The sequence below is a fragment of the Centroberyx affinis genome, unplaced genomic scaffold, assembly GCF_046629955.1.
Source record: "Centroberyx affinis isolate AG114_WGS23_722 - 3 ecotype Tasmania unplaced genomic scaffold, CSIRO-AGI_Caff_v1 ptg004049l_1, whole genome shotgun sequence".
Lineage (NCBI taxonomy): Eukaryota > Metazoa > Chordata > Actinopteri > Beryciformes > Berycidae > Centroberyx > Centroberyx affinis.
This window is the reverse complement of record NW_027281845.1, coordinates 579,419-596,838: the sequence shown is the minus strand read 5'-3', so window position 1 is coordinate 596,838 and position 17,420 is coordinate 579,419. Positions and strand designations below refer to the sequence as shown.

The 17,420-nt window shown below is 41.4% G+C and overlaps 2 protein-coding genes across 2 annotated transcripts in view; both read left to right on the top strand.

Annotated features, from left to right (window-relative positions):
- Positions 1-6,088, top strand: part of nav1b (neuron navigator 1b) — a 56,027-nt gene extending 49,939 nt beyond the window's left edge. Inside the window, exons 29-33 of the mRNA XM_071542268.1 lie at positions 35-106; positions 935-1,131; positions 1,313-1,431; positions 1,634-1,831; positions 2,344-6,088. Of these exons, the coding sequence (XP_071398369.1) occupies positions 35-106; positions 935-1,131; positions 1,313-1,431; positions 1,634-1,831; positions 2,344-2,427 (670 nt within the window). The 3' untranslated portion in view covers positions 2,428-6,088. The remainder of the gene's footprint in view (positions 1-34; positions 107-934; positions 1,132-1,312; positions 1,432-1,633; positions 1,832-2,343) is intronic.
- A 658-nt stretch (positions 6,089-6,746) lies between these two features.
- Positions 6,747-16,752, top strand: mybphb (myosin binding protein Hb). The gene is made up of 13 exons (XM_071542318.1): positions 6,747-7,008; positions 8,601-8,642; positions 8,882-9,016; positions 9,872-10,039; positions 12,397-12,485; positions 12,583-12,778; positions 12,918-13,057; positions 13,280-13,439; positions 14,016-14,152; positions 15,139-15,325; positions 15,486-15,529; positions 16,303-16,345; positions 16,467-16,752. Exons 1-11 carry the CDS (start codon positions 6,747-6,749, stop codon positions 15,515-15,517), a joined length of 1,548 nt encoding a protein of 515 aa, XP_071398419.1. The 3' UTR covers positions 15,518-15,529; positions 16,303-16,345; positions 16,467-16,752.
- The last annotated feature ends 668 nt before the right edge of the window (positions 16,753-17,420 follow it).

Here is a 17,420-nt window from a genome sequence, read left to right as displayed (position 1 = left end):
AACCTGAACTGTGTAATGTTGTTCCTTCTTTTAGTCCATACATTATTGGAACAAGCAATCAACCAGTGAAGATGATTGCTAACCATGGCCTGCATCTCAGCTTTAGGTGAGAGATCAGTTCACGGTGTATTTTCTTTTCCTGCAATATTGTATTGTGTGTTATGGATCTGAATTTCTTCTGCCTAGACTTGTGAAACAGACTCGATATGAAACTTGATATGTAGTTAGTAAAAGTAAAAATATCTTTCAGCAGGTCAATGATTCAATATGATTACATTTAATTTGTATGTGATCTCATAGGATATGATTCATTATGATTTGATTTGATTCAATGCCATGAACACCAATACAGAGTTTTATTAACTCAAATGTATCACTTGCTTACTGCATGTATGGTATTTGTGAAAAAGCTGAGAACAATAATCATGACCAACCAACCAACCAACCAATCAGTCATGGTGCTTGACGGCTTCAGACGAGTTTGAATACATGATCACTTCCCAGCTGTTACTTTGAGCTGTCATGTCATTTCAAGGATTATTCCCACATCACTTGAATGCAGCATAAGGTACAGCTACACTCATGAAGCGAGGGGGCTAGTCTTAGCCAAGTGTGACATGGAGCGAGAAAGAAAGAAACACTAAAAGCAAAATCAATATTTATGATTTTGACAGTTGAATCAGGGTTCCCCAGTCAAAATATGGCCGGAACAATCTGTTAACAATCTCACCTAACTTTGACCCGGTCCAGTACAGACATAATTTGCTCAGCCTGCACCCATATGGATCTAACATTAATGGCAAGCCCAAGCATCTAATATTGATGGGAATAAGAGCTAGCATAGACATAATATGCCGGATGCGGCTAACAATCTAGCCTACTGGTATAGTGGTTTGTACTTTGATATGTCTGTATATCCTTTCCCTCAACTTAGGATGGTGACCTTCTCCAACAATGTGGAGCCAGCCAACGGCTTCCTGGTACGCTACTTGCACAGGAAGCTGATGGAGGCAGAGGATGAGAAGAGCTTGACCAATGAGGACCTGATCAGGGTGCTGGACTGGGTGCCCAAACTGTGGTATCACCTGCACGCCTTCCTGGAGAAGCACAGCACATCTGACTTCCTCATTGGTACGAAACTATCTGACCATGACAGGGGAACAAAAGGGGGGGGATAGCTTCTGAGACTCGACTGTTCTAAAGAAAGCAGCTTTCTGATTTTGGGATACTGATAACTTTGTATGAATGATGTGCATTTTATTATCATTGTGTGTCCTCATCGTTGCTCATTCTCCTCCCTTTGTCTCCTCAGGCCCTTGCTTTTTCCTCTCCTGTCCAGTCACGGTAGATGAGTTTCGATCCTGGTTCATTGACCTTTGGAACCATTCCATTATCCCTTACCTTCAAGAGGGGGCCAAGGACGGCATCAAGGTTAGAAACCACTAGAGATGGGCTTTGTTTCACCGTTAGTCACCCGGCCGTTTAACACTGAAACAGCTTTAGATCATGCTTTCCAGCTGGCTTTAGCTCCTGTTCCATTTACTCCTCAGGAATTGCCAGCAGTGTTTCTCTCACAGGAAATGTTTTGCTGTAATTTTGTTGCCGTTTGTTGTGGCATGTTGTGACGCCTCAGGTCCATGGCCAGAAGGCAGTATGGGAGGACCCAGTGGAGTGGGTGAGGGGCACCCTGCCTTGGCCGTCTGCCCAGCAGGACCAGGCCAAGCTGTTCCACCTGCCTCCCCCCAGTATAGGCTCTGGTAGCCCAGGGCAGCCCAGCGAAGAGAGGCCTCACAAGGAGACACCACCCAGCTCCATGGAGTCTGATCCTCTGGTAAGAGAGATGGTGTCATGATCTTCACTATTTTGTAGGAATTTTGTCAAGTGTTATCAGCCTTACAGTAAGGTTGGGTTCCCTTATCCAGTTAAGTTTTGGAATCGGCTCCAAGTTACCAAAATACCCAGATTCGTTAATCCCCAAGTTGACCGAATCCTCTTATCAAATCCCCCAGACCTCCATGATACGATATGTCATACGCTTGCATCCCCAGTCCCCACTTCCCAGTGTGTTTGTCAACATGGCGGATCGACTCAAGTGTTTGAAAGCTTCTCAAAATTAAATCAGAATATGGCAAAATGCAATATTTGTGGCACAGTCCTTTTTTCCCCAATTAATTATGTGAAAAGGTTCGATAAGGGATTCGAAAGGATTCAGATCTGATGAGCAGATTCAATACTGGATTCAGATTTGATAAAATGCTTCCACACCCCAACCCTACTTACAATTCAATATGGATACTTTGGGATTACTGATTATCGCCTTTCTCTCTTCTTTGTCTGTTGTAGATGGCAATGCTTTTGAAACTTCAAGAGGCTGCCAATTACATTGAATCTCCGGAAAAAGAAGACCCCAGCCTGCCTAAACTTTGAACACAATGCTTACATTTAAGACTTAGCACTTCAAGTATAACTTTTATTTTCAATTATACAGTGCACATTCAGGAACACATTAACCTTCAGAAATGGTTTTAGGGTCATTCCCACTCTAGGAGTTTGAAAATGTGAATTGGTTATTCAAAAACTTTCATTCCAATTCATTCTAACAAGTATTTGTTCACAAGTATTGAATGAAATTCTATATTCTATTAATTTACTATATTTGGACCGGAGGACATTCACCTCTGACCAAATATATTCCCTTTATTCACTACTCTTGCCCTCAGTACTATAGGACCGGTGCTAATAGATCAATACATTTACAACCCATTGTCTTAGGCTTAATCAGGTGATTACTGCAACAGCACATACAGTAGATCCTGTGTTGTGCTCAGGTGCATCATATGGATATGGTGTGCTTATCAAATGAAGTTATTCTCAATTATTGTGACTCATTTGGAAAAGAGTATGACAGCATGACAGATGCGTAACGTTTATTGCAAAGTTTATTGCAAAGTTCTTCAGTACATATCTCCTGTATAAGTCTTTGAAGGCCAAATCTTATACATATGCAATCCTGAACTTTCACAACCCAAGCAGGTGAACTTGTTTGAATCTCATCAAACAAACATAATGCCTTAAAACAAAGACTTCAGTGTCACCTCAACTTCAGCAGAGTATTGGTGCTTTCATCAATATCATCCCGGCGATATTACAGTCAGAAACCAATTATCTCCTCAACTCTATTTCAGTCAGTCTTTATTTCAGTCAGTCATACAGTATATATTTTTTTCAATATGAGAGAATTATGAAACAATGTCGGTATACTTGCTAAGGCAAGTATTGACATATTCATATAGTGATGAATGACGACCTGCGGTACCTTCCTTTTTTTAATCATGCGTAAGCCGGAAAATTAAAATTGCTGTCATACTCTTTTGCACAAAACTAAACTTATTTATTAGTGATGTGAGTTCATCACTTTGTTGCTGGCAGCATCCTACATTTTTTTCCAAGCACTTACTTATTTTAGTTGTATTACCTGCTTTATGAAATAAAGTAGTGTCACCACTATTACCATATACAGTATATCAGGTATCAGATACTAATTACACAGGTATGACAATATAACACCCTCTGATGAAAATGCATTTGACCAAATGCTTTTTGAATCAAATTGAGATTTTTTATCTATAACCTTTATTTTGAAAATAGTACGGTAAATCTGTCCCCCAGCATTCAAACTCTAGTTACTGTATATTTTATGTACATATAATCAGGCTACATTGCAGTTATTTTATCTACATTAGTTGCATGGTGCAAATATCTAATATGCTGAACCAAATACTGTACCTAAACTTTAATCTTGCATATTGACTGTCAAGTTAGGGGTTTAAGTTCAACTACTTATACTGTATGAATGTATAGATTGTACTTATAAAACACAAACCATACAACAATACCAATCATGTAGTAGGTGCTTTTAAAGGAAGCCTTATCACTGCAAAACTGTATCCTGCATAAGAGACATTTATAATACTGGTTGAGTAATGACTTTGCAGCTACCTATCCCCATTTCATTTGCAAGTGTCTGTGCACTTCACAAACAGTCATAGAATTTAAAATCTCTTTGCTAATATCACTCATGCATATATTGACATTTAGGTACTTATGGTGCTCTTTAACAATGTCCCAAACTCTGTTTAGTGTTGAGTACCATGTAGATGTTCTGGGTAGGCTAGAAAGAGTTTTGTGCACTAGAACTGTCAAGCAGTAGAGAAAAGGGTTAATGTGAAATAGATCTGAGACATAATTTCTGATAACTTTTAAGAAGTGTTGTTAAAGAGTTGTTCAAGACATTCAGTGGAGACAGTGGAGTCATGTGAGACATTGTATGATGTATGCCCATGTTGATGTTGTCGTACAGTATTCATATTTGAAAACTGGTGGGGACACAGGACAGTGACACAGATTAAAATATCTAGGAGGAATATTTGCTCAAAAGCAGCAGTCAGTGACAAAAGATTAAAATACGTGTTAAAGTACTTTGTGTACATTTTTGTAAAGCTCGTCAAAATGGAGTAAATATAGATGGTAGGTGACAGATGACGCAGTAAGTGGGCCTATGGTGTGTGCTAGTGTTGTCAAAATAATCCATCTGTCCATCTCAAACTGACATTGTTTAGGTGCTCACATTTACACTAGGTCCTCACACTTCAGCTATGCCCATGTGTACATAAATCCTGTAAATGAATGTCAGGCCACTTTTTGTGTGATGATTATCACAAAGCTGTATCAAAGGAATCATTTGATAAGAAAAGGGCAACCTCCCTAGGTTTAAAAATTAGATTCTGTCTTAGCTTCTTGTTGCTTTGTTATTGCACTTTTTGAATAAAGCTGATAAAAAAAACTGTCAAACAACTTAAAGCCAATGGCTAAATTGCAGCTCTGATTGGTCACCTGTAAAAAAAACAACATCAACAAAAAGAAAGCCATTCCCTGGGAAAAGATGCCAAATGGCCAGTGACTCTCACACTGGCATCATGCCAATTGAGAATTATTCCAATTACTGTAAATATTCCAGGTATCAGACAGTATGCCCCACCCTCATCTGTGTATGCAGGTTAACAAAAGCCTTCAGCTCAGGCTTCTCATCCCATTCACTGGTTGTTGTGCCTGTTGCTCTGTAGTAGCTGTGATGTGTGTTTACTAACTAGTGTATCAGGACTATGCAGCAACTTCTACTGGTGTTGGCAGTCAGCAAATGTATGAACTTTGCGAGCAAATGCAGCGCATTCATCAGCTCTGTCTCTGAGTTCTTAGGTTGGACCAAATTGCATGGCAGGACAAAAGTGAAAGCTTCTGATACTGAGCCTTAAAGAGAGGACTGTTTGTTTGCATTGAGACAGGGTTTTAGGGGTTCAGCCCATAGGATGCTCTCTAATGTGTTTTGTCCTTATGAATGGCAACATACAGTAGGTAGGTGTAGTAAGTGGACTTATATTGCAGTCAAATGACAGATAAAAGCAATTGTATTGTCATAAAATTCCTCCATGGAAAGATAACATGATTTAAAATCGAATTATTTGTGTCCCTGAAATAGTTGGCAAGAATCAGCACTTCAGTTTGCAAAGTTGAATTTGAGTAGAATTAAATCAGATCTTATAGGCCAATACAGGTTGCTGAATAGTCATATTTTTGCAAAGCTTGTTGTTGACTAAAAATAAGATTTAAAAAAAAATGTTATGCGGTATCTAATGTCACTCACGTGCAAATGTGATGGGTTTCTATAAGTGTTGTAAATGCATGTAAACTTGCTGTGTGACGAGAAAATGTTAACATTAATGTATTGTTTAGGGAATCATTCTAGATAATGTTTTCCTTTTTAATACTCAGATATTTGATATTTCTTTTCTTTTTTTTCTAAAGAATCCTTTGTAAAACTTCATTTCTCTATTTTGTACAGGACGTCATTGTAAAGATTGTAAATAGGTCAGCATTCTGGACGCGGCAACAATCATTGATTAGAAAAAAATAATAATACTGTAATTCCCTCAAAGATCAGTATATTTCTTCAGAGTTGGGTCCAATACACAGATATGGCATGCTTCTGAAGGCATTCATCCACCTATCACTGTTTGTTGGAGTCAATAAAAACATGTTATATTTATTCTGTTGCTTGTGGTGTGACAGTTTGTCTGACAGTGCCAAAAGAGCTATAGTAGCCTAATTCTATACATTTTAGAGAGATACTATACAACTATCAAATAGAAACTAGAAAAATAGGAATATTATAGCCTAGTGATGCCAAATAATACCACAAAGTAGAGTGATGATGTCACTGTAAACTCACTTTTAAGAACCACAGACACACATAAAGTCTCTATGGGAATATTGCAGTGATAACACAGGGGATACAAAAATATCAAGCATGACTAAGGTCACTTAAAACTCATGATTATATTTATTATTATATTGAGTTACACAGACACACTCTGAGTCCCTGTAGGAATATTACAGTGTTTTTTCATTCTGGAAAGCCGAGTAAGTAGGCTATATATATACATTTGATTAGGCTATCATTTTTCTAGTGGAATAGTCTAATGATGCACAGTGAATAACAAACACACGGTGGTTTGGAGTGTGTAACCTATAATACATGGTGCCAGGTAGGATATCTATTACATAAAATTCATTAGGGGGCGGAGCCTAACCCCCCTGAGCCCTACATAAGCCTGTCACAACCGGAGGAATGATGGCATCGGATAAAGTTTGAGGACTTACTGAGTTGGGAATTAGCTGCAACCTCCAACATGCCGTCCAAACCTGCCCCAATCAAGAAGGCGGCAAAGAAAGAACCAGCCAAGAAGGAGAAGGCCCCAGAGCCGGCCCCCGCCCCGGAACCCGCTCCGGAACCCGCTCCGGAGCCCGCGCCTGCCGAGGCCGCCCCCGCTGAGGGCGAGGCTGCGCCCGCAGAGGGAGCCCCGGCCGAGGGGGCTGCACCTGCTGAGGGAGAAGCCCCTGCTGCGGCACCGGCCGAGGAGCCCAAAGCCCCCACCCCTCCACCCCCAGATGGTAATGCACTGTGGCGCGAGCCATGACTTACCGTAGCTTATACTGCGTAAAATACAATCTACAGTCACCTCATTTGTCGGTGCATGAACCATGGAAAAGTGTTATAATCCACCGTTAAGGCCGAGTAATCGGTTCATTTTACGGTAAGCAAGAGGTAGGAGAAAGGCCGAGTATGAAAATATCTGTCAACCTTCTGGCGACCCTTTACGCATAATGCGCCTTTGCGCGCTCATTGTGAATGTGCCATTTATTGGTAAGGATTTGATAGCCAAGGAAATCAAACTGCATGGTTATTTCCCCTGCTTGTGGACCTCTAGTTTCTGAAAGCCCACTTCAGAGGTTACCCAATTCCCACTCATGCGCTAATTAATCGATGCCAACTGGGTACGTTCCTTTATTCACCCAAGACTGTGTGATGAGTAAACTTGCTAAGTTGAAATATGAAATATGAATCACTTATTTCAATGAAAAATATCTCAACTACTTACAAGCATTAGCAAACCAACTAGCCTTTTCTGCACTGAGCCAGATGGTGATACTGGTATTGCTGTGCTTCCATAATTGATTCATAACGCATATTAGCAACTTGTATCTTTCAATGACATAACGAAATGTTTCAATGCTACGTCTAATATTTAACATCCTCCACTATTTAACATTCTATTTAACATCCTTTGTCAAATAAAACAAGAACATTTAAGAGCGTTCAGGTTCTATCAGTGAGCATTGATCCGTCATTCTAATATCTAACATCTACATCCTCCGCTGCTCCTTCCTCTGAAGAAGCTGCTGCTCCTGCTGCCTCAGCTGAGCCAGCTGTTGGCAGGGCTCAGAGGAGATTCTTGGTTTTTCAGCCTATCCCACCCATTTCTACTTACTTCGATGAACTCTGAGCCTTTCCTCTCTCTCTTTTTAACATTTTCAAAATGAGAATGTCATATGCTAATATCTTCTAACCTCTAATATCAGCCGCTGCTCCTGCTATAGAGGAAACTCCTGCTGCTGCCACTGAGGCCCCTGTTGAGGCCCCTGCCGATGGTAAAGGACTATCACTGGAGACACAACAGATACCTTACTTTCAATATTAATCAATTTTGAACCACCGCCTCTTACTATAATGCTAACAACGCTGACTCCTAAACACTTCAAGCTCAGTAGCAATACAGTCTGGTTGATAGTTTACTGGAGAGCCAACATATGTTAGAACATGTCAGATCTGCTGATGCACTGGATTATTAATATCTAACATTTAACAATAGCTGCTGCCGCTCCAGCCGCAGAGGAAGCTGCTCTCGCTGCTGACCCTGAAGCACCTGTTGATGGTAAACCAACTTACAAAACCAAACATGTTCCTGTTCACCCCTCTCTTTCATAACTGAGATGCATTTGGTGTGCCAATTTGAGACAAATTGGATAAGCCTTTGAGTAATAACAATGCCAATCCTTCCTTACATCCCAGTATGGGACAGACAGAGAGTTGGATTAGGTTGATCCTGGAACATTGCTCTGCTCATTACATGCTGCTACCCATGCCGACATTAATGTGAATGCCTGTCTAACATCAGCTGAAGCTGCTGAGGCGCCTGCACCAGAAGAGCCTAAACCACCTTCACCTCCTCCGCCCCCACCCAAAGGTAACCTACCAGTCTGAGGAAAGCATCATCTCCACCTTCTATGATGCTCCTCACATCACTTGTTCTCTTCCTATTACAGTGCTAAGATAAAGAATGGTACCCGTCAACTTGAGTGAACTCAAACTTTGAGTCAAATTGTGATTTGTTTTTTCATTGTTTGAACCATTTTGTGCATTTCTGTCAACTACAAAATATTTATTTAATTATTTTGTGATTTATTTATTTTTTGTCATGTGCAGAGCCCACAAGTGCCCCCCTCGACCTGTTTGTTGAGGATAAGAATGACACTTCAGTTTCTATCATATGGAGTCAGCCAGAGACCGTTGGACAGTGTGGTCTGGATGGATACACCATTGAAGTCTGCAAGGATGGAAGTAAGTTCAGCTCTGCTTTTGACCTCAGATGCTCCTTGCACTGGCGTGTGAATGAGAAGTGTCAGATAGCGGTGTTCATACTCTGTGAAGCCACTTAGTCCTTGTTTCCGAGAAAGACACAGAAGACACAGCCTACCTTTACATTAAAATTATTATTTGAAAGATCCTTTTTAGGCTTCACATAAATGATTATCATTATAGTTCTATTTGCCACACAATGGTGAAGTGCATTTTAAATATACCCAGGAATGTGGTAAATTGCCGTTTTAATATGGGTCAGCTGTATCAGTTGCACCTGTCTCTAAAGTGTCACTGGCAGATTTATGATAGGCTACCTAAGCTCTCCCTACAAGGAAAGAGGCATTTCAGAAACTGCTGTGGTCTCGCTTGAGGTCCTGCTTTTAGACCTACAGCCCCAGGCTAATATCAGCAACAGTTACAATGTAAGCTTAATTTACCAAACAGGGCAAGCTATTATCCCACAGAAAAACAATTTCATTACTTAAATACTGAGTGGTGGAATTTGTGTTAAACATGATTGAATTTTATTTGCTGTACTTGTTTTACAGGCAAAACTGCATTTAATACCAGCAACTGTTTTTGTTTAACACAAAGACATAACAAAATCTGTTGTCACAATGTTATTAATATTGTATTGCAAAGCTACATCAGCGACTGCAGTTTGTATCCCAATTTATTAATCCTCAATGCTGGTCATAATCAGCATGAATCTGATCTGTTCCTTCATTCTACCTGTAGTTTGCACGTGCCAAACCAATTCTGTATCCTATGATGGTGAGATAAACTGTAAACTGAGACAATTTTGTCTTCACCATGCAAAATTTTCCTCCCCAGCTGAGGACTGGAAAGCAATCAATGAGGATCTTCAGAAGTCCTGCCGCTACGTCATTAAGAACCAAACCACCGGCGACCGTCTGAAGATCCGTGTGGTGGCTGTGAACGCCGGGGGCCGCAGCGCCCCTGTTTCCCTCCCTGAGGCCGTGCTGATCAAGGAGGTTGCTGGTAAGAAGTGTTCACGCAGAAACATAGTGACGTAACATAACATAACACACCGTTTCGTGGACTCGTTTGTTCACCTTAGCATCAGAGTATCCATTTTCAGCATGGGTTGAACCCCTAACTCTGGCAGTGTCAGTGCCTTGTCCCATCCTTGAGCTCCTTGAACACCACTTCATAAAAATATTTTGGTGTTTCAGGCAGTAGAATCCTTCATTAGGCCATTTTCTTTTTTTTCATTTTTATGTCTCATGTCATGAGCAAAGCTTTTATAATCTTCTCATCAGTTAGGTGACAATACATCACTGCTGTCGGTTAGTTCTACACAGGCACAACATGGGTTCTCTCTATCCACATGATTGAACAAGTATTGCATTGCTAGACTGTTGCAGAAAGTTCAAATCAAACCTGGGCCGAAGTGTAATTGCAAATAATTATTTGAGTTTGTGGTTTTAATTTGCAAGAAGTACCAAGTGAGTGGGTTTTATCACGTTAGGACAATTCAAATTGTGCCATCACAGAAAAGAGAAAAGTATACTAAATTGAGTTTGCAATCATGTTTCTTTTGATTAGCACTCTTTGCATTGCCCTACATTACAGGCTCAACCCATCTGTAAAGTAGGCTAACACTAATCCTAAAAAAAAAGTCTTGTAAATACCATTTGACTCAAGTCTGGCTCATGATAGTAAAAAATAGGTTTTGTAAAGTGCAGAAGTCATCAAAGAGAAACAGCTCAGCAATGTTTCCCTCTCAGCTGTTCATGTCCTGCTGGCACGACCCTGCAGTGTTAATAGTAATAGAACTGTGGTCTTCTCGCTCGTTTCCACTTTGAGTTGGTATACTGGTCCGCACACACAGTGTCATAATTACCCACGTGTAAAGTGCAGGTTTTACTGTACACCTTATGGTGTTAATCATTGACAGTATATCTGAACTGATTTGCAGTAAAATGATGATTGGACTGGAGGGCTTTAAAAGGAGGAGCTGTGTTACTTTGGCTCAGAAAGCATCATATGCGTAATGGGGAGTTGAACAGGGAGGGATTGCAACTTGATCCCAATGAACTGGCAATATTTCAATGGTCACGTCCATGTTCAACGTCATGTTCAGCGTCAGCCATAGCAGGTTGTCCACATATAGAGAAGTCTTATGAATGGTTTCCTACGAAATTATCGCTGTTGACTTTCCCACAAAGCCTTGGAAAAATAGTTGGGATGTCGCCGCTATTAACACAGATGTTTTTCGTGGAGGGTTTGCATTGCATTGTGTGCATTGCCAGAATGCATGCTGAGGAGGTGTTGAGCTGCTTTCCATAAGATCGATGGTGACAAGTGATCTGCCTGCGAGCAGGTGGGGGACGTGGGTGGAGTGGACGGTGCACACATTCCAGTGTGTCCACTCCACATAGAGGTGGGGGATGGGAGTGGGGGACGGGGAGTGGAGGGGTGGGGGGTAGATCTAGCTTCTCAGGTGGCACCCAAGTCTCTAGACACCTCTAGAGACACACTGTTTTCTTTGAAAAATGCCACAGACTCTACAGGGCAAATGTTCTTTAGGTCTAATCCTTCCTATATGGAGTGTCAAGACACTTGACACGAACACACATGTGGCCAAGATGTCTGGAATCCATACTATGTGTATTGATATACAGATGTGATTTAGTCCTTCTGTGATACATTTGTTTCAACGTTTCCCTTTTTTTCCTTTTTCCACATCTGTGTTATCAACCAATTTGTGTTTTAGTTTACAAATCAGTTGGTTTTAAGAAGTCATCTAATGGTTTCTGTGACCATACTGTGTCTATGATTTTAATGAGGAGTGGAAGTAACTGTAGCTCCAAATCATGTGTTCGGACATGGCCTGAGTGATATACTACAGTATGCCTGCTTTATTTAGAGTCCTGACGATCGTGGCTCTGCTGGACTTAGCAGGTGGTGCGTCTCACCAAACCACTTTTAGAAATGACCCTCGTTAAGATAAGATACTTGTTTAGAAGTACAATCATTTCAGAAGTCATTCCTTGTCACGACTGTTCTCGTGATATTCTAAGGTTATCTTTGGGGCATTTTTGCCTTTATTAGATAATTCACAGTAGAGCAAGACAGGACAGGTTGGGGAAGGGAGAGGGGGATTACATGGGATTACACAGACAAGGGTCCCGGGCCGGGTTCAAACCCAGGACATCACAGTTACATGATAGACACATTAGCCAACTGAGCCACCAGGATGCCTATGATACTCTAATAATTTTTTTTTTTTCTATCCGTAATGAATTTAATTCTCTGGTTGTAAATTTAAACCTCTTCCTTTCCATTTCCATGTGTCCAATTGCTGAATAATAACCATTTTTTCTTTTCTCTAGACCGCCCCAAGGTTCGTTTGCCCCGTTTCCTCAGACAAAGATACGTTGCGCATGTTGGAGACAAGATCAACCTTACCATCCCCTTCTCTGTAAGTGCACACCAGAAGATGACCGGTATTGTAAATGCATGACTAATAAAACCACCACCAGTCCTTTACAATTCATTGTCTGGTTTCTCTTCCCCAGGGCAAACCCAAACCAGTGGTCTCTTGGACAAAGAATGGCCAGCCCCTGGACACAAAGAAGGTCAACATCCGCAGCACTGATAGAGACAGCATCCTGTTCATCCGTGCAGCCGAGAGAGAAGACTCCGGAGTGTATGAGATGTGTGTGAAAGTGGAAGACTTCGAGGACAAGTCTCCACTCATCCTGCAGATCGTTGGTGAGTGAAATGGTACGGTAGATGTTAGGATTTATTTGTTTGAGCTGCCTCGTTGCCTGTTCTGGAAAATGGGTTTGGTTCAGTGAGATGTGAGTTACAACTGCTGGTTGTAACTAATCAGTGCTTGTCTTTGTCACAGAGCTGCCAGGGCCTCCTGCCAGTGTAAAGATTGTGGATACCTGGGGTTTCAATGTTTCCCTGGAATGGGGTGTACCCACTGATAATGGAAACACAGAGATCACAGGTTACACAATCCAGAAGGCCGACAAAAAGACTGGAGTGAGTAATCATCAGTCTAAGATTACAGTACCAAATGGTGGATGGGTAAATAAATAAAGTATGATGATTATTGGTGGCTGGATCCCCCTGATAAATTACATTTGATGAACATTGAATCCTCAGTATTTCAGCAGCTAATTCATCATGTCTTAAATTTTTCTCTCTCTCTCTCTCTCTCCCTCTCTCTCTCTCTCTCTCTCTCTCTCTCTCTCTGTTCTGTAGGAATGGTTCAATGTGTTGGAGCATTGCCACAGACTTAATGCCACCATCTCTGACCTCATCATGGGCAACACCTACAAGTTCAGAGTGTTTGCCGAGAACAAGTGTGGCATGAGCGAGGCCGCCGCTGTTACAAAGGGCGAAGCCAAGATTCTGAAGACAGGTATCTCTCCCCACATTTTTGCTCCACTAATGTGTGGAATTCACCGACACCGAGGAATTCATCCATTCATTTATTTGTTCTGTAGTCATGTATGGAATTCACACGGTTTGACACCATCATGTTTGATTTTTACTCTGACACTGTAGTTGTCTTATTGAACCTTCCTTAGCTTTCCCCACTTTTACTCTTATTTGTCTCCTAGCTTTTATCCCTACAGAACTATTAATGTTATCTGCCAAGAAGGCCTATCCTCAACTAAAGAAATTCTACCTTGACTAATGGTAATAGAATTTTATCAGCTAATCATATATGGTCTTTTTATTGACAAATCTGTAACCCTACATTTTGTGTCCCAGTGCAAAATGTGCAACTATGCAAATGACCTTTAGATCGAGGATACGGCAAAGAAAAACAATACATATTTGTGAGAATTGTTCTGATGCCAGAAATGGAAATAACCTCATACATTATCAAAGTCCCATTAAAACTGGCTAAAACCCTAAAAACCTATTGATAGACTTATCAACGAAGAGGGTGCCGCCCGACAGTCAAGTCTGTTTCTCTGCCGTTTCCCAGGTATCGAATACAAGCCTCCCGAGTACAAGGAGCACGACTTCAGCGAGGCTCCCAAGTTCACCACCTCTCTGAGTGACAGAGCCACCACTGTTGGCTACAGCACCAAGCTGCTCTGCTCTGTCAGGGGATGCCCAAAGGTACAGTAACAAGCTGCTCTGCCCAACCAGAATCCTATAGTGCGCTGTCCCACTAAACCAGCAGCTCCAGCAAAATATGATCTTACTTTCTACACTTCCATCCCCTGGAAACCCACTGCCGACTTCACCACCTGCCTCACCACCGGCACCAAAACCACCATCTCACTGTTAGGGTCATGCCAGTCCACTTATGCTTCTAATGCACAGACATGCATTAGGTGAAGAGCAGGGCTATGTGGAGGTTAAGCCAGCTGAATGTTCATTCATTGTTTGTAGGGTGAGACCGTAACTCCGACGGCGCCACATGCCTGTCACTCTGCTCAGGCCGCCCCCCCCAGCTGCTTGATCATCTGGTGGCGACGGAACATGACAATTAAGGGTTTTGAACTAACAACCTTACTCCCCGGCCCATCCATCTCTGTCAGTGTGTTGACTTGTGAGCTGGGAATGAGGAAGATCTTAAGCTGCCCTTGTTAGCCCGCTGTCTGGGTCTCTCATCTCCCCTTGGACGCACAATCCGCTGGATCGCCGAAGGAAAGTGGCGTGGGCGGTCTTTTGCAGCGGGGTGACGAAGCTCTAGAGAAGGCTAGAGTTGGTATTCATTGCTTTTGGATTCTGTCTATAGGGGGAGGAGGGCAGGGGGAGAAGAGGGTGGAAGGGTGACAGGTCGCAGGGGTAGAAGGGTCAGATGCGTAGCATTCCCGCCCTGTGGGGCCTCGAGGAGCCTGAGCTGTGTGGTGGCACTGCCTTTAAAACTCCCAAATTGAATGTGTACCATGTGTCTGCCTCAAACAAAAGGGATGGAACAAACATAAGCAGAAATATAGCCATTCCTTGTTTATTTGACTGGATGTTTGTGAGGCGACAAGGCATTTCCAATATGATTACCATGCTCCCTGAGATCATGGTTCCATGTAGAAAAGCATGTGAAATCAAACACATTCTCCTTATCAAGTGAATAATATAAGTGACTCGTTTTTCTACAGCCCAAGATTGAATGGACGAAGAACCAGATGATCATCGGAGACGACCCCAAGTACAGGCAGATCTGCCGCCAGGGAATCTGCTCTCTGGAGATCCGTAAGCCCGGTAACTTTGACGGCGGCGTGTACGCCTGCAAAGCCAAGAACGATCACGGAGAGGCCAGTGTCAGCTGCAAGCTGGAGGTCAGACGTAAGTTGGGATTTTAAAACATATAATACTTCATAAGTTTTATCGTTTTGTGGAGGCAAAACGGGTTTCCGTTTACCCTTACTTGAGTTGTTGCATTTGCTTTACCAGTATTTGACTTCTCATATTCTGACAGCTAGTAACTTGTCTGTCTGTTTAACAGAGGCGGTGGTTGCAGATGCGGACAAGAAATAGGTCAATATCCAGGTAAGTCATTGTCACGATCTTAAAGTTCTTCCTCATCTTGATGTGTTTGCTGAATTGAAGATTTTTGATAGTGGAGTATGTGAATATAAGTCAAATACCGATTAAAAATCAATGCAATTCAGATGCTGTAATTGTAATATTTAATCTTATTGGAGTAAGTTGTTGCTCACTATGCAGTTATATAGTGTGGGTAATTGTAAAAGTAATGCCATAAAAGCTTAACAATTAGTGCCAAAAAGTGTTACATGGATCTATTTGAGTCCTTAGGTGACATCTGCCTTCTCCATGACTTGCTGTCCATACATGGAGGGCACTAAACTTGGAAAAGGTGGCCTGTGCCACTGCAAGAGTCCAAGTGGTAGCACCCATAAATTAAACCTGCAATGGTTACTCATGTACTCAGTTAGGGGACTTAATCACATTTCCTTGACGCAGCAGTAGCCCCCATTAGGGACCAATGAGACACAGCAATTTATTGCCAGGTTACACTCTTATGGTTCTTCTTGCTAACAGTGTTAACAGAGCTAACCACTGCAACTGTTTTGAGCCTGTCTGTGTAAAACTGTGATTTTATACAACACTGAAAGGTTTTCAGTGGGGAATGTTCTTTTTTCATACATCTATTTTAAAAAATATGCCAACAGTGTTGATGTGTCTTTCCAGTTTTCATTCTGTCCCTTACATGATTGTGAATTGCTGTTGTTTCTGCACTGGCAGTTCTTGACTCCACAGTAAGCTGACACCTGTTGTTGTTATTTGTTCATCTGTTGCAGTCCCAGATTAGGAGCAGGAGGAATGAAGCCTTTTGAGCAAAAGGTGCGTCCCACTTTTAGCACTTCTAAAACTGTCCAGTAATGACAAATAAAGTTTTCCAGTGCCTAGCTTTGATGGATACAATCAAGTTACTTTTCTCTTTATTTTTTCTTTGTCTCTACAGGAGGGCGCTGGATTCCTGGAAGGACATGTGTATATATGGCTGGTGAACACACTATCAAATGGTTGTTGCCTGTGACCCCTTGCAGAATGTTATCTTATGTTTATGATGATGAACTATTTTTGCCTGTTTATGCCTAATTCTTTGATTAGCAATACATTATTAAGTCCATGTCCATGTCCATCATCGGCTCAATTCCCAACAACTATCTATTTCTAACTGATCAGATTTGCCATATTCCTCCCTAGTTTATCATCTTGTAAGTCTAACTAGGTGTACCCCAAGAATTTTACAGCATGCATTTACTGTTCTTCATAGCAGAACAATGTGTAACATCCAAGTGTTTATAACAATAAATATTTTCATTTCTGGTTTTGTTTTTGGAATACAGTGAGTTCTGTAAATTGATAAATTATTGATAAATAAATTGATAAATCTTCATCCTTGGTATTGTAAAGGATATTATACCGTACAAAAGTTAAAACTACTACAGCAACCTAACTAATATTGAGCTCAACAAATCAGCCATGATGCCCTTCACTATGTTCTGATGAGACGGGATAATACAGGATAGAATGAAATGAAACAATGAAGGGACACTTAAATGTCATATTGCTCATGTGTTTAGGTTTGTATAGTTTTTGCACTAGTGTTTGATTTAAGGTACACAGAGGACCAGGAGGGTGGGGTTACCTGATAGGGAAATTCAATGAATGCTTGGTAGTTTAGAAAATCACAGGAAAGCAGTGTGTAAATTTCTGACATATCTTGTGGATTGACTGATTAGCAATTGTCCCAATGCAGACAGCAATCTGGAAAGCCCACCCATTAAATACTCCTGGCAGGACAAAACAAATGCTACAAATTACTTCCAAATACAATTTGGCCCAGCTCTTGCACAGTATGTAGCCTAATTGGCAGCGGACCGGTGAGAATCTGGAGACAGCGGCGCTATTC

Coding starts and splice junctions, on each gene's coding strand:
- mybphb (XM_071542318.1), top strand. CDS start 6,747: ATGCCGTCCAAACCTGCCCCAATCAAGAAGGCGGCAAAGAAAGAACCA. Junction 12,486..12,582: donor ACCTTACCATCCCCTTCTCT/GTAAGTGCACAC, acceptor TCTCTTCCCCAG/GGCAAACCCAAACCAGTGGT. Junction 13,058..13,279: donor AGGCCGACAAAAAGACTGGA/GTGAGTAATCAT, acceptor TCTGTTCTGTAG/GAATGGTTCAATGTGTTGGA.